At 31.4% G+C, this 14,709-nt stretch overlaps 4 protein-coding genes across 8 annotated transcripts; 1 reads left to right on the top strand and 3 right to left on the bottom strand.

Annotated features, from left to right (window-relative positions):
- Positions 1-126: 126 nt before the first annotated feature.
- rogdi (rogdi atypical leucine zipper) lies at positions 127-4,189 on the bottom strand. Of its 4 annotated transcripts, none has more exons than XM_015926660.3 (9): positions 3,966-4,189; positions 1,981-2,550; positions 1,834-1,905; positions 1,596-1,742; positions 1,448-1,531; positions 1,258-1,380; positions 1,075-1,173; positions 886-1,014; positions 127-739 (listed from the first exon to the last, which is right to left on the bottom strand). In XM_015926660.3, the coding sequence occupies exons 2-9, from the start codon at positions 2,008-2,010 to the stop codon at positions 605-607; spliced, it is 819 nt and encodes a 272-aa protein (XP_015782146.1). In that variant the 5' UTR covers positions 2,011-2,550; positions 3,966-4,189; the 3' UTR covers positions 127-604. The 4 variants fall into 4 exon arrangements, with proteins under 4 accessions (XP_015782146.1, XP_025016147.1, XP_089123592.1 ...); XM_025160379.2 differs by lacking the exon at positions 3,966-4,189 and adding an exon at positions 3,048-3,192; XM_089267466.1 differs by lacking the exon at positions 3,966-4,189 and adding an exon at positions 2,926-3,034.
- A 953-nt stretch (positions 4,190-5,142) lies between these two features.
- Positions 5,143-6,505, bottom strand: Echs1 (Enoyl-CoA hydratase, short chain 1). The gene is made up of 3 exons (XM_015926697.3): positions 6,382-6,505; positions 5,673-6,317; positions 5,143-5,572 (listed from the first exon to the last, which is right to left on the bottom strand). The coding sequence occupies exons 1-3, from the start codon at positions 6,458-6,460 to the stop codon at positions 5,439-5,441; spliced, it is 858 nt and encodes a 285-aa protein (XP_015782183.1). The 5' UTR covers positions 6,461-6,505; the 3' UTR covers positions 5,143-5,438.
- Positions 6,506-7,995: 1,490 nt separating this feature from the next.
- LOC107359968 (acetylcholinesterase-1-like) lies at positions 7,996-9,924 on the top strand. Its single transcript, XM_015926570.3, has 2 exons — positions 7,996-9,560; positions 9,623-9,924. Exons 1-2 carry the CDS (start codon positions 8,125-8,127, stop codon positions 9,813-9,815), a joined length of 1,629 nt encoding a protein of 542 aa, XP_015782056.1. The 5' UTR covers positions 7,996-8,124; the 3' UTR covers positions 9,816-9,924.
- A 132-nt stretch (positions 9,925-10,056) lies between these two features.
- Positions 10,057-14,417, bottom strand: Cpes (Ceramide phosphoethanolamine synthase). 2 transcript variants are annotated; one of them, XM_015926571.3, is made up of 5 exons: positions 12,814-14,417; positions 12,312-12,533; positions 12,011-12,133; positions 11,843-11,923; positions 10,057-11,619 (listed from the first exon to the last, which is right to left on the bottom strand). In XM_015926571.3, exons 1-5 carry the CDS (start codon positions 13,525-13,527, stop codon positions 11,593-11,595), a joined length of 1,167 nt encoding a protein of 388 aa, XP_015782057.1. In that variant the 5' UTR covers positions 13,528-14,417; the 3' UTR covers positions 10,057-11,592. The 2 variants fall into 2 exon arrangements, with proteins under 2 accessions (XP_015782057.1, XP_015782058.1); XM_015926572.3 differs by having other exon boundaries at positions 12,312-12,530.
- Between the last annotated feature and the right edge of the window lie 292 nt (positions 14,418-14,709).

Genomic DNA, 14,709 nt, shown 5'->3' with positions numbered 1-14,709 from the left:
TGAATCAGCATTTTCCTATAATATTTCGGTAAAATTACCATTTTATGAATTTAATTTCGAGATTTTTGATGCTCAATCTGACTATTAGTGAAATAATGACTCTGTGACAATTACTGTAATTCCAAATTTAGATGGTTGTTATCATTATTTTATTCGGTTTATGGCCAGTGAATTATTTTTTACATTACTATGTATTAATTATTGCAATAAGTTAATTTTTTTTATAAATCCAGGTTTGACCAATCGATTCAGATACATTATTGTGTAGAGGAAAAAACCAAGAACTGGTTAATAGAAAGAAGCATCCAGTTTCTAATTATAGTTGATAGAAATGACACAAAATTTCAAATATTGATTTAAAAAATTTCAGCAATCCATCAACCAGCTATTTTTGCTTAGCTAATCAATAATCACTCAAACATTGAGATTTTATCCTCCTTTCTATTGCTAAATAGAAGTTTAAATATATCAAACCAATTTCATACAATTGTAAAGATTCGGAAAGAAGCATAATGACCGGTAAAAATGATTAAGACAAAAATTATAGATCAAAATTAGAGGCAAACAAACGCATTGAAACAATCCAAAAACAATGAAACTTGATTCATGGCATGGCTTTGACTTGCATTTGCTTATATTGCGCAAAAACGGAGACTTTGTCCTTAAGTTGTTGGCAAAATTGGAGAGCGACTGTAAACAGGACAAGGACTTCGCTCAACCATGGAATGGAAGCTTCAGCCTGGAATCAGAATAAAGAAAAAAAACGTTAAAAAACATATCAAGTTACTTTTTGACGCCAAATGGTCGAAGAGTGAATTTGCTATCAATCTCTGACCAGCTATGTAATAGATAACTTTTAGGGCAATTGAAATGGAAATGACTCACTTGATACATGTCTAATTTTAAATTTCCATGAGCATCTTTAATCTGATGATAAATTGCACAGACTAGTTTATGCGATTGGATGTAAAAACTAACAGCCAGATCATTTGGAATGGAAGGTTGAAGCGCTTTCTAAAAAAATAAAAATTAATTAGATATATACGAGTAATTTACAAATAAAAAAAGTCTCACCGTATTACGACTATTTCGAAGCTCGTCAATCGTCTTAGTTTTAGGAACAATCAGAGAATTTCTCCCCTTTTGCAGATAACTCATGATGTTATTGATCATCTGTAGTGAAAATAGAAAGTAAATGAACAACGGTGAGAATATGGAGATTTTAAGTTAAAATGATTAGAGTAATCCTTGATTTACCTGAATAACTTCTTCAGCAGAACGAAAATCGAATTTATTTTCAGATTCAACAAATCTCAGTGGAGGTGGAGGCGAAGAAAGAAGTGAAAGTGCTGCAGCGAGATGATTAGCAGCGTCTTGAATCTGCATGTGAGAAAAAACATTTCAGTTTGAGAAAAATTTTAATTTAGTTTTGTCTGACTGTACTTACTTGATGAAGCTTCCATTGACAGTCATTTTGAATAAAAAATCTCAGACTAGAGGCTGTGTGTTTTGGCAGTCTAATGTTGATATCCTAATGAAAAAAATGAGTAGATTAGACGAACTGTTATTCAAATAACACCTGATTGTCAATTTACCGCTGCTGTGATATCGTCTGCCATAATAGTGGCAAAAATTTTCAACTTGTCAGCATGAGAAGCGTTCGTACTCATCAATGCGAATTTTTCAGCCTTAATAAGCGAGGTAAACCCTTCAACTTCATATGAAAATCTGCGAGAACATTCCTAGAAGAAGCAAACAAATCTTAAATTAATATTTTGAGACAATAACACTGAAACCGGCGATAAAATGGTGATAATTTTAACCAAAACTTACCAAAATCAATTGTTTGAGCTGAGAAAGAATGACGTTGACTTCCTCATTGAGTAGCCATTGGAATTCTAATTGCTAGATAAGTGAATGGATTGATGAAAAGCGGGTGATTAGATTTTAAAATCAATATAGATCACTAAGAATACTCACCAAGGATGATATCTCTTCTAATTCCATCATTTTGATTCAAAGCAGAAAGAACGCTTTTCGAATACGATAGCTTAAATAGGCAAAATAAAATTTGAGCTTGACTGATGGATAGTTGAACTAGAAAAATTTGTATGTTACACGTAATACTGGTCAAGATCAAGAATAGTGATTCAACAGCAAACAGGGTTCTCTTGAACAATGGCTGTGTGTATGTTGGAGATATCAGGCAAATGTTCAACTAGATTGAAAGAAATATGGTGCAGAAAATGTAGACTGTATAACGGTCAAATCAGGATTAATCAGCTTCCTTGTAACAGTTATGCTATTATCCGCATTGTTATTGCTTTTGGAAAAGGCAAAGGCTTGAGAACATAGAAAGTTGTAATGGTGAATGGTGAATGTATTTGATTATATACCAGAAAGGATCAGAGATATCGTTCAATTCATTTATATTGACTACGCCGGAGTTGTAATCAAAATAGTGAGAAAAAAGATTCAGTAGAAATGAATTGAAAACATTCTGAATGTGACGCCTCTTCTGTTTCTTTATCGAGTGCAATGCTGGATTACCTGTTGGATTAAAAGAAGAAGGGATTAGAAATTGACCTAAATTTGTTATTATAAAACACAGAGATAAAAAGGATAAAAAACACAGAAACTCTAATTAATTGACTGTTAACGTGTTGACATATAGACAGTTATAAATTGTATTAACAACTCGTAATGAAATATTATCCGATAATTGATTAATCACAAACGAATTAGTTTGTATAATTATGAAGTGATAACTGTTAAATAAACAATTATAAGATTGATGAAATTGATTGATGAAATATATTATAGTATTGCAAAAAGAGCCTCCAACATTAGACATGGACACATAAATGTTGATAAAATCACTGAATTGTTGGTGAAAGGATAATCAATTTAACAAGAATAAATTACGATTTAGAAAAAGGCACACATTGAAAAGCCCGAAATAAGCACCAAAAACATTAAGCAAAAGAAGGAAAATGACAAGACTCTTTTTAGCCATCAATGAATAAGAAAACAAACGAAATAATTACCTGGTAAACATGCGATATAATGCTGATATCCGATTAAATTGTAGCTGGGAAATACACAAAAGCAATATTTTAATTAAAATAACTAAAAAATAATCTCATTTACATCTGTAATCTTTCCAAGAGTTAACTGCCCTTCCTGGGCCAGGCGTTTTTTTGTTTACATCTGACTGATTCTCTTTCAGACTACTCCTGTCTACATTTGTCGACTTTTATTTTTTTTCTGCCTCTTTTTTCCTCTATCTGTTTCTCTTTTCACTCTTTCTATCAGCCAATTTTCCTGATTACGTATGATTGTCAGACCAATTATTAGTAAATCTATTCCGTTTCGATAACAAAGCGTAAAGATTTTCAACAATTACATGATACGTTGAAAAAACAGCGTTCTTTGATTTGACAATCAAAAGATATCAACGTGATAAAATCTACTAAAAAGAGTTGAATCATAATGACGTTTGACCAATATTGAGTTCTATTTATAAAGTTAAGTATTATGTATAATTTCTTTCAGTTGTTTAACGATTCAAATGAAGTTCAAAGTCTCAATCAATATTATAATCATTTGAATATGAATGCAAAGCTGAATGAAAAATAAAACTAGATGAGGTTAATATGCCCCAATAAGATGTAAATGACAATTGAACTATTGATCCCAATTTGAGTATTAAACATCATTGAAAATAATTCAAGGACTAGACCAATAAATGGATGGCTAACCCCATTAACAGGTAAAACGAGGGAAGAAAGACATTTGACGGAAAAATTCAAGTCATGACAGGGAGATATGGTTCTATAGTGAAGACAAATGGACAGATGGATTTTTGTCAATAGTCACTAGCGTTAAGATATGAACATGGGTGCAAGAACAATTATAAAGCCAAAAAATTTAAAAATGAGTAATTATTATGATTAAAAACATACCTTCACTGGGCTATGAAGAGAATACGAAAAAAGGTGACAAAACCAAGTAGAGGGCTATCTTGTTTATAAAATCCGATTGATTGGGCATATCTAATGTTTAAATTTAACGATAAATGTTCATTATGAACAGATGAAAGTCTCAAATCGTAAATTAAATGAATTGAAAATAGTTTTCATAATCAACAAATACATCAATTATTAAGTTGTTTATTTGATTCACTGTTGTTTCCCGAAAAATTTTGAAATTTCTGAAAAGTGCAGCTCCATCTAGCGTCACAAAATATATTTACATTTACCGATTCATGATTTAGAGCATTGAATCACATTCAGAACAATTCGTAATTTCGATTCAAAAATTAAACAAGAGAATAGGATATCGGCAAGGATACATAAGCTTCAACTGCAGATAAGTGAGCTTCATTCGTTATTGAAACCAATTAAATTAAGCTACAATGAAAATAGCTCAATGGTTGTCTTTAAAATTTGAAATCTTATCTTCAACCCGAATTGGTCATTGGCTTACTGAAGGGTGTTAAGATTCATTTTCAACTAATTTATCTCAAGATAAAGATGAAATCACAAAAGGAAAAGTTAATCAAAATATAAAAGCAATGAATAAAGTAGGAAGAGACAGCAATCCAGATCTACCTTACTCTTTGAATAAAAGTGACCGATTCATCTTTATCGTCATGTTATTACAATCTTCATCTTCAGATAATTTTGTCAGAAATAAACCTTAACATCCTTTATAAGACTAAATAGTTGAAGCTCAAGAAGAAAATTAAGATTTGAAAAACAAAAGATTCATGTTTATAAGGATCAATGAAAAAGGATCTCGTTGAATACCAAGGCCATGCTTGAACTTATTCAATTTAATGGTCTTTATATCGTAAAACTTTGGTCTTGCTTGCAAACACTTATGAACGCAACATTATTGAACTAAATAATTAAATATCAATTATCATCATGCCAAATCAGCAAAAAGAAATCAGCTGCAGCTAAATTCATCTGCTTGCTTCTAAAATGCAATGAAAAGATATTACAAATATTTCTCCATCAATCTATTGAATGAATTATGAGCCCAAAAGCTTGAAATACACCAGAATTAAACCATTTCAATAATGCACATGAAGGATCATTTAATTTACACAATTATCGGAACAATTTTCAGTAAGAATTTTAAGGTTTTCTAAACCATCTTTATTTGAGCACAGATGTTATCATAAAAGCTAGAATTATTATAGATAACAAAAAACAAGTTCAATAACATAAGCGTTGACACGCAAAAATTCCTTAACATTATACTTTTCCTTGCATTCGATAACAATGACTGCTTTCTGCATTCTTAAATTTTCATTAACAATTACAGAGTTGAAGTATTGCATATTTGATTAATTTTGATATTGAATACAAATTTGTTTTTCCACTTTTAAAAAAGTCAAAGTATCAAAATCCACAAAAACTTTAATCATTCTATTCGTCTTTGAATCCTGCAGGACGTTTTTCAATGAAAGCTTTCATTCCTTCCATTTTATCGTGAGTTCCAAAAGCAGCATGGAAATACCGTAACTCTGATTTAAGTCCTTGTTGTAAAGTTGTCTCGAAAGCTTTTAGGGGAAAAGGAGATTAGATTATATTAATACAATAGATAAGAAAAAAATATTAAAGATGTGAAGATAATTTGAAAAGAAACTCTTCAAAACTTACAATTATTGACAGCCTCTTTTGCCATCATAGAAATCAATTTAGACTGTGAGCTTATCTTTTCACCAAGTTTGATTGCTTCATCAACAAGTTTATCTGCAGGAAAAACTCGACTGACCAGACCCCAGTGTTCTGCTTCTTGGGCTGTAATTGGCAATCCTGACAAAACCATTTCCATTGCTCTTGATTTACCTACGGCTTTGGGTAACCTTTGAGTTCCACCAGCACCAGGGATAACTCCAAGGGCAATTTCAGGCTGACCAAACTTGGCTTTATCACCACAGTAAATGATATCACACATCATAGCCAATTCACAACCACCACCAAGTGCATATCCATTGACAGCGGCAATCAATGGTTTTTTAAATTTGGCAACAGAGTCCCAGCCTGATAAAAAGTTAGTTGAAAAGGCTTCAGCAAATTTAACTTCAGACATTTCTTTGATATCGGCACCGGCGGCAAAAGCTTTTTCTGATCCGGTCAATACAACAGACCCGATATCTTTATCTTTTTCCATCTCATTTAAAGCTTGGCTCAATTCTTTAATCAAAGCATCACAAAGAGCGTTAAGTGCCTTTGGACGATTTAACTGGATAAATCCGACATTTTTTTTCTCGCCACGTTTATCTACCAAGATGTGTTGAAAGTCTGGAAAAAAATACCGAAAAGTTTATGTCAATAGCTTGATAAAGAGAAAGTTAACTGCACTTACCTGTAGATAAAAAACGACTTCCAGCTGCTAATACCGATCCGTTTTTAGCAAAAAGTTGTTTTCCCACAAGAGACAACATTTTCAAAATTGTATAGAACGATAATGAAGTATACAACAATAATAAGACTGAAAACTATCAATTGAAGGTGCTTTTACTTAAATATAACCAGTAACTGTGATTAGCTTCCCCCATTCACTTTACTGGTTACTTTATAGTTACCAGGTTTCCCCCGCCAAATTTAAAATACAAGACTTCATTATTGTTTCAATTTCCCATGAAAACTTTTCTGATTATAGTTTTCGATCTAAACTAACTCTGGACAATTTTAAACAAAGATTGGAATAAAAATGAAACGCACATCTGGATGCTCAGATAATTTTACACCAAAATAGTCTGGAAAGCGCCAAAAATTGCTTGGTTTTCAACATAATTCAATAAAAGCATTTGTATGTTCATATTTGATTCAACTCATTCTTGGCTCGACACAGCAATAAACCGAACCACATGTAAAACAATTAATTTTATATGCTATTGGGTGTGTTCAAGTCTATAAATCTCCATGGCTTGATTAACCAATGAGGATCAATTTATGCTGAATTATCTAATGTTCATCAAAACAATTTACCAAAATTACACAGAAATTTCGTAAAGATAAATTTAATTATTGATAAAAATTTACGAAATAAACTTGGGATTTGAGTTGGGCATATTTATTTTTACTTGACAGTACATTTAATGAGCTTTACGAGTATTTGATTTCTCATTACCATTGAAATAAGAACACACCTAAAATGATTGTATTCCTGTATATTTAACATGAATTCAGCGTAAAGGTATGAATAAAGAGGAGATATTTCATTTTGTCTCTTTTCATTTTTCTTGTCCAAAGCTTTATGATTGATTACATTTCATAATAAAATGATGAACTATCCTTTGATGAAGTAAACTGTATATTATTATTAAAATAAACGATTTTTATCAAGTCAATGGATTTTCCAAGTTTATGTTGACTCCCAAAACAAAGCATTTGACACTTAATTCACATGAAAAGGAAAAAATCAGAATAAACGAAAATCAATAAAATGAAAATGAAGATTCAATGTTGCAGTTTGAGTGAAAAAGTCAATTTTAAAAAAGCATAACTTTATTAGTCAAATTGGAATGGATTTTAAGTGTATTTCATTGTAAATTATTTGCAAAATTTAATGGCAATGCAATTAAGATAATGTTTTTAAATTGAAATCTATGTAATTGAAAATACTAACTTAATTACTGTCAAACATTTCCAAAGTCCTCATTAATTGTTTCAAAACATGCATTTATCCAGAGTATCTGTCATTTCATTTTCAAAAGAGAAAGATATAATTCCAATGAAATTTGGTTAAATCATGATAATATTCATGCACTAAGCTTATCCATCTTCATTTCATCCAAGTAACAGTCCAAAATTTCAGTTAAAAACCGAGTAGAAATAATTGAATATTATTTTTCTGATGGCAAATTTATTTTGAAATATCATGTATTGATCTCTAGATGCAATTAGATGCACCTAAAAACAGATATCTGGTAATCTTGTATGTAGATCAACCTAATATGTTTAATTCAATTGTTAGAAAACAATTGAATTAACTTGATTGATTTTCTGCACCTAGTCACAAGTTACTGATTTATTTTGATTTTCGTTTGATATTAATGAGTTAGCTGTATATAAATAAGAAACTTTTTATGAATATATATTTAAAATGAATTTTTTGATATTATTGTGTCTCATTTTTTCGCCCATTCATGGGCTTAATCTAACTCCAATAGTTAATTTGACTAGTGGTCCTATTCAAGGTAAAGTTGTTGAATATGAATCGATTGGTGTTTACCAGTTTCTCGGTATTCCTTATGCAAAGCCACCGGTTGATAAATTAAGGTTACAGTTACCGGTTAAACCAGACCCATGGACTGAGGTTAAATCAGTGACTGACTTTGGTCTAGCTTGTATCCAGCCATTAAGTCCACTTGACACAAAAATAACCAGTGAAGACTGTCTTTATCTCAATATCTATGTTACCGAATCAACTTTTAATAACTCATCAGAAAAACTCCGACCAGTACTTTTCTGGATTCATGGCGGAGCTTTTACATCAGGATCTGGCAATACAGACACTGACGGAATTCCAATGGTCCCGTTACATGATGTTATACTTGTTACTATGAATTATCGTCTTAATGCATTTGGTTTTATCTACTTTGGAGCCGATGAACCTCGAATTCCTCCAAATATTGGTTTTCAAGATCAACTATTTGCTTTGAAGTGGGTTCATGAAAATATTCATATGTTTGGTGGTGATCCGAATAGTGTGACAATTTTTGGTGAATCTGCTGGATCTTGGTCAGTTTCTGCTCATCTATTGTCACCACTAGCTAAAGGCCTATTTAAACACGCTATTCTTCAGTCAGGAACAGTTTATATAGACCATGATGTTGATAACTTGATTACTGATTCTTGGAAACTCTATAATAAAACATCATGTTCAAAATCGGAAGATGTTCTTGAATGCATGCAGAATTTGACGGCAAAGGAAATCCTAAATGGTCTGGATAATAAATTAGTGGCATTTTCCTACAAGGTTGGGGACAATTTCCTTCCTTACGAGCCATCCAAGATTCTGGCAGAAGGATTATACGATAATACAGTTGACCTTTTACTGGGTGTAGAAAAGAATGAAGCCTCGATGTTCATGAATGGTATCGATCCCATAGCTTTCAATTACTTTTCCCCTAAGCCCATATCCTATCGTCAAGCTATAAACTTTTTGGAACGTATTTCTGATTCTAAATCTATCGACTATTTCCGCGAACTCTACTTTGGTCCAGAAACTAACAATTCAGATTATTTGCGAACTCAACTTGAAAGAGCTTACAGTGACTTTTTCTTTGTTTGTCCGACTTATATGTTTGGTCATCAATATGCTTCTAATTTAGGTACAAAGGGTAAAGTTTATGCTTATTTACATACACAGAGACCGAAATCTTATCTTCCTTTTGCCAGCGAATGGATGGGAACTTATCATTCATCTGATATTCCATATGTTTTCGGTTTACCTCTGACAAAGCCTGGTTATTCACAGAAAGATATTTCATTGAGTCGTGAAATGATGAAAATCTGGACTCATTTCGCTGAGAATGGGTAAGTCTATTCATTTGATTTAGTAATCAATTAGATGACTTTGATTCACTATTTATTTACAGTGAACCTCCAATGGTTGGTGAAACTAAATGGAAACCATTCCAAGAAAAGATGTCAGCAATGATACTAAACATAGATGATTGGGGAAAAACTGAAACAGAAAGAGTTGAATTTTGTATCAAAGAATGGGATTTTATATATCCGCATGTTACTAAGAAATTACAGTTATTCAGATATCAATCGCCAATCTCATAAGAATTGTACAAGCAATGGGAAAACTTGTTTTAAATTGAACCATATTGTCCAGTTGAAAAATATGCTTGATTGCTATTGATTAATAAAAAGCTAATCTTGATCTTTCCAATTATTTCATTATTTTATTATACTCTTAGCTGGTTAAGTGGGATTTGATCAACTGTCATTTTATTAACACTTCACAGCAACAGTTAACATCAGGCAACCAGGCAACCAGATTTAAGAGAAGCAGATTTGATAATTTCTTAAATTGTAATTTGTTTAATAACAAGGTGAGTCTTCAACAAACTCGGACTACGCCCTCGAAGGTAAATGATATAAATTTTCGGCACAGTTAATTAAATTCTTGATGCATCAATACAAATGGTTGGATAATCGATAAAATAGTTGATAAATGAGGATAATTCATCATAATAAAAATCAATAAATTGTCAAATAGGAAAATATGGTTGGAAAAAGCAGCCAGCTTTGTACAGTTTTGTCGGAAATGATGATTTAACGTTTAAAGTTGAACAGCAAACATAACCGTACAACATTTGACAATCAATGTTAATCATAAACAGCACATATTTACTTGATAGCCAAAATTGAATTGTAGAAAGCAATTAATTAAATTCAAAGGTTTTAAGGATACAGCTCATTGTTTTGGCTTAGCATTAATCACAGATGAAAATAGGAATGAAAGATTGAAAATTAATGAGTTTACAAATGATTAAAAAATCCCTCAATTGGCAATTCACAAGGAAAGTTAAAAACCTTATAATTAATGCTAACAATTACTTTTTATCCTTAATTATAAGATTACTCTGATCAAAGTGTTTTACACAAAATAAAAGTGAAATACATCAAAAACATTATCAATTTTCAATGAATCCGGTTTTGATACAGTTTTCAATCATTGAATGATTATCATTGATAACCTGATCAATCAGCCAAATGACTTTCACTCATTTTAAATATATCAACATAATGTTAACATTTAGTCCATTCTCATGTGAAAACAGAGATAAATGTGAGTATTGTTGGAGCAATGGCTACAAAAGTTGGACAAAAAGAGTAACCAAATAGCTATTGATTGAGATCAAAATACATTGCTATTCAAGAATGGTATTAAGCATTTGAGAGTTTGACGGAAAATGAAGAAATCTTGAATTTTCCAACATTCTGTAACTTGATTCAGGTTTTACAATGACGAGTCTCGATTCTATTCACGGTTGACCAGAGAAATGCTTTGAAAATAGTTTTGACTATTTCACTGCGAAATAAACGATTCTATCGTAAAATGGTTAACTTTAAAGTTCATTGGTAACTGATTATTCCAGTGCTTTTTGATTCTCCGTTTGGAAATAAAATATACAATTGATTTCGTTAATAACAAAATATGAAGCATCTAAAGGATAGAATATAGTGCAAAATTAATTAGAAAATTACGATAAAACAAGAGAGCTTTCAAGATAAAGTAACCCAAACAATGTTAGACGATGAGCAAGAGGATGATGACTTGGTGATAATCTTAGCAAATAAGTCATTGGTAGGCTGATTGACACTTTTGTTACGGGAATGAATCAAGATTATTATGAAGATGTTGAAATAGAGAGCAATGGGAATCCAGAAAAATGTGGTAAAATAGAGGGTGAAAATTCATCAAATCTGGAATAAAGCTAATAGTTTGAAGCTCATTTGAAAGGCTTTGCTGTTGATGGTTCTTTCACTAGATTGAATCAAATAATAATAGTTTTCTTTTTCTTCATGAAAAAGTTTCCCTCTAAATCCAGAGCTAGTAATAAGAGAGTACAGAAGAAACCTGAAAAGAATAGAAAATAATGAAATTAAGTAACAAAATTATTCAAACCATAAAATCAATAAGTACATTAGGGTTAAGAGTGTAGGTTGTTAATACCACTGGTAAGTTGATAAGATTGAAAGGATTGATATATGCGAGACTGTTCAGGAAACTGTTCAGTGATCAGATATAAAATGTACTTTTGTTTGTAGGAGGAAAATACAGCAAATATTTTGATACTTACATGATTAAGATGTACTTCACTGAGGAAAGAAAGGATGATTATTTGAAAAAATCCAATATATTGAATCCAAGAAAGAAAATCCTTGATGTAAAGAAGAAACATAAATAAACAAATTAATAAATGGCGATAAATATAACGTAAGAGCTGAATATGCTAATCTAAGCTTACCCAAAGACGATTAACGAAAACAGAAATCAAAAGAAATTGCATAAGAGATTGAGCATTTGAAATCCTCCAGAACCACATGATAACCCACATTATGGATGATTTAAGAATCTGATTTTGAAGATTCTGTCAAGTGAAAATATAAAAGATTAGAAAGGTCATGACTAGTAATTAATTAAAGATGCCATAACACCAATATTTTATAGATTTGCTGTAGTAACCGTGATTACATGCAATCAAAAATATGGTGATGGATATAAAGTGAAGGAAAACAGGAAAGAATGAAATATTCAAGATAACATACTGCATGCTGTGCTGAAACAGGAGGTGATTCCAATAGTACATGGTAAGCTTCGATATATCTATTCCAACACAGACAACTGATTACAAGTTGTAAAGCAAAACACAAAACAACAAAAAAGACTTGTCTTGTTGTCCATAAAAGCTTTGGTGGCATCAATTGAGTTATCACAAAGCTTGACGAATGAGTAGTTTTACCATTGTTTATGTATCCATCATGTACCTGCTATGAAAGGTAAAGGTAGAAAAAGTGAGTGAAAAAAATTAGAAAATGGATTGACTTCAAGTTATAGTGAGAAAATTCATCCTGTTTTGAAAAATAATCCTTTTGTTCTGTTGATATTAGGTTTTAGTTAATGGACGGAAATGAAAAATTAGTTTCTCAATGAGAACAAAAGTTCCACTGAAATGAAAATGAGAAATAATTTTTTCATCTAAAGCTAACATAATTACATTATGGAATTACCAGGAATTTTAAAAAAAAATGAAGGTTATTAGTTAATTACCTGAACAGGTAGGTATTGGTGCTTGTTGAGCCTAAACTTTGGCAAATTACGACGAAGATAGTAGTAACAACCAAGAAGATAAGCACCAAACCCAATTGAATCGGCAAAACCATCAACAAGGTAACCTGAGGTGTTACTCAATGAGATATGTTGCTTGATTCCTAGATGATCACGAGCAACAATTCCGTCCAAAGCATCAAAGAAAGTTCTTATTTGGAAGAAGAAGACAGAAAGTCGGTGGATACACAAACTATCATAAGTAACCAGTTTGGCAGCAAGCATTGCCCATAAGACTCCACAAGCACTTATTAAATTTGGCGTGATGAAAAAAAAGTTTGTACTGAAATTAGTAACTTCGTTGAAAATTTCAGCTAATGGTGTAAAAATATAGTTATTTGGCTGGTCCATCATCATCATTTTAATAGATAAACCTTTAAATGGATCAAATAACGTAACAGACTCCGTTGTTAGATCAGTCGTTCGAGAAGATGATTCCAAGTGGTCAATGCCACTTTTAGAGTTTGTAAGGCTGCCATCCATTTCAGGTATATTATTGACACTAGTTTGGAAAAGTCCATGAGAGGTCATCTTTAATTCATTAGCTTTGAGTTTTTGTACCTTAAAATAAAGACTTATGTCCATCCATATGAAAAACATACTTAGAAAGAAGAGGGTAAGGATGGAAACACGATGTTCAGCCAGAAAAGTGGCCATGATTTAATTAATCAAGCAGGAATAATTTTTCAGCAATGACTACAGTTGAAAGCAGGTATTGTAATCGATTAGACTGGAGAAGAGTATTGTTTAAAAGATTGGCACGATTGGATTAGCGTTGGTTTCAAGCACTTTTGGTTTACAAATATAATTTAAGTTTCAAGCAGCAATAAATAGGGAAGATTGAAAACGATGGAATTAAAACAAAAATCATTTTCAATTGACAATTGGCACATCCATGAAAGCAATAATATTATTGTGGCACTGATGTTGAGATGAAGTCAATCCGAAGTGTCTGTTTGGAAATTTTGATTGCATGATCTTCATACTCAACTTTACCATAGCAATCTACTCACTTTGTAAGTGAGAAGATTTTTCAACTGGAATTGACAGTTAACAAGAGATGAAAGTGACAACGGGAAAGGAGAGACAGCAGGAAGATAAATATTGAAGACACATTAAAAAGATTGATGAATGATGATTAAGAATTCATTTGGGAAATATGGCTTGAGTTTTGTATTGTATGTTTCGTCGATTATTTACTCATAATGAAAAATTTCAATTCACATGATCTGATTAGTCAGGATAAATAACACCTCCTCTCCACCAGAAACTTCAGTTGAAACTTGAGAGAAAAGAAAGAAAGATAAACAACTAGAGGGGCGCAAGTTATGTTAATTGTAAACGAAATAAACGCAACACAAAAATGCCAAAAGAAAACAAAAATTTAATCAGCAGGTAAAGCCAATATGTTTGTGACTAGTATACAAGATGTAAAAGAAAACTCAGATGAACATAAATTACTGAATTGAGCAAGAAATTATATATAAATAAAGTATATCAATCATCACAGAATTGATTAAAAGTAAACAAATTGAAAAGATTAATCAAGCTACACTAAACGTTTCTCAACAATATTTTACTTATATAATCTCCACCTGATTCTGGTTTGCTTACTTTTATACGCTATAATTGGTTAGCTTTAAATGAAAAGTGTGATAAATAGTAAATTTAGCTAGAACTTTATCTCTCTAGATGTCACCACAAGGTGCAACTTTTACGTTATCTGTTGAACGAAGTCCAATGTACAGTATTAACTTTTATTTTCTGTCGATCAATGCAGCTTTATTATTTGTATTTAATAATAACAGATTATTATTGCGACTTTCGTAAAACTCTAAT

Source organism: Tetranychus urticae, chromosome 2 (genome assembly GCF_039701765.1).
Source record: "Tetranychus urticae isolate SD_2017Ah chromosome 2, NJAU_TeUrti_SD_1.0, whole genome shotgun sequence".
Lineage (NCBI taxonomy): Eukaryota > Metazoa > Arthropoda > Arachnida > Trombidiformes > Tetranychidae > Tetranychus > Tetranychus urticae.
The sequence above is the reverse complement of the archived record's forward strand: the minus strand, read 5'-3'. Positions and strand labels throughout refer to the sequence as shown.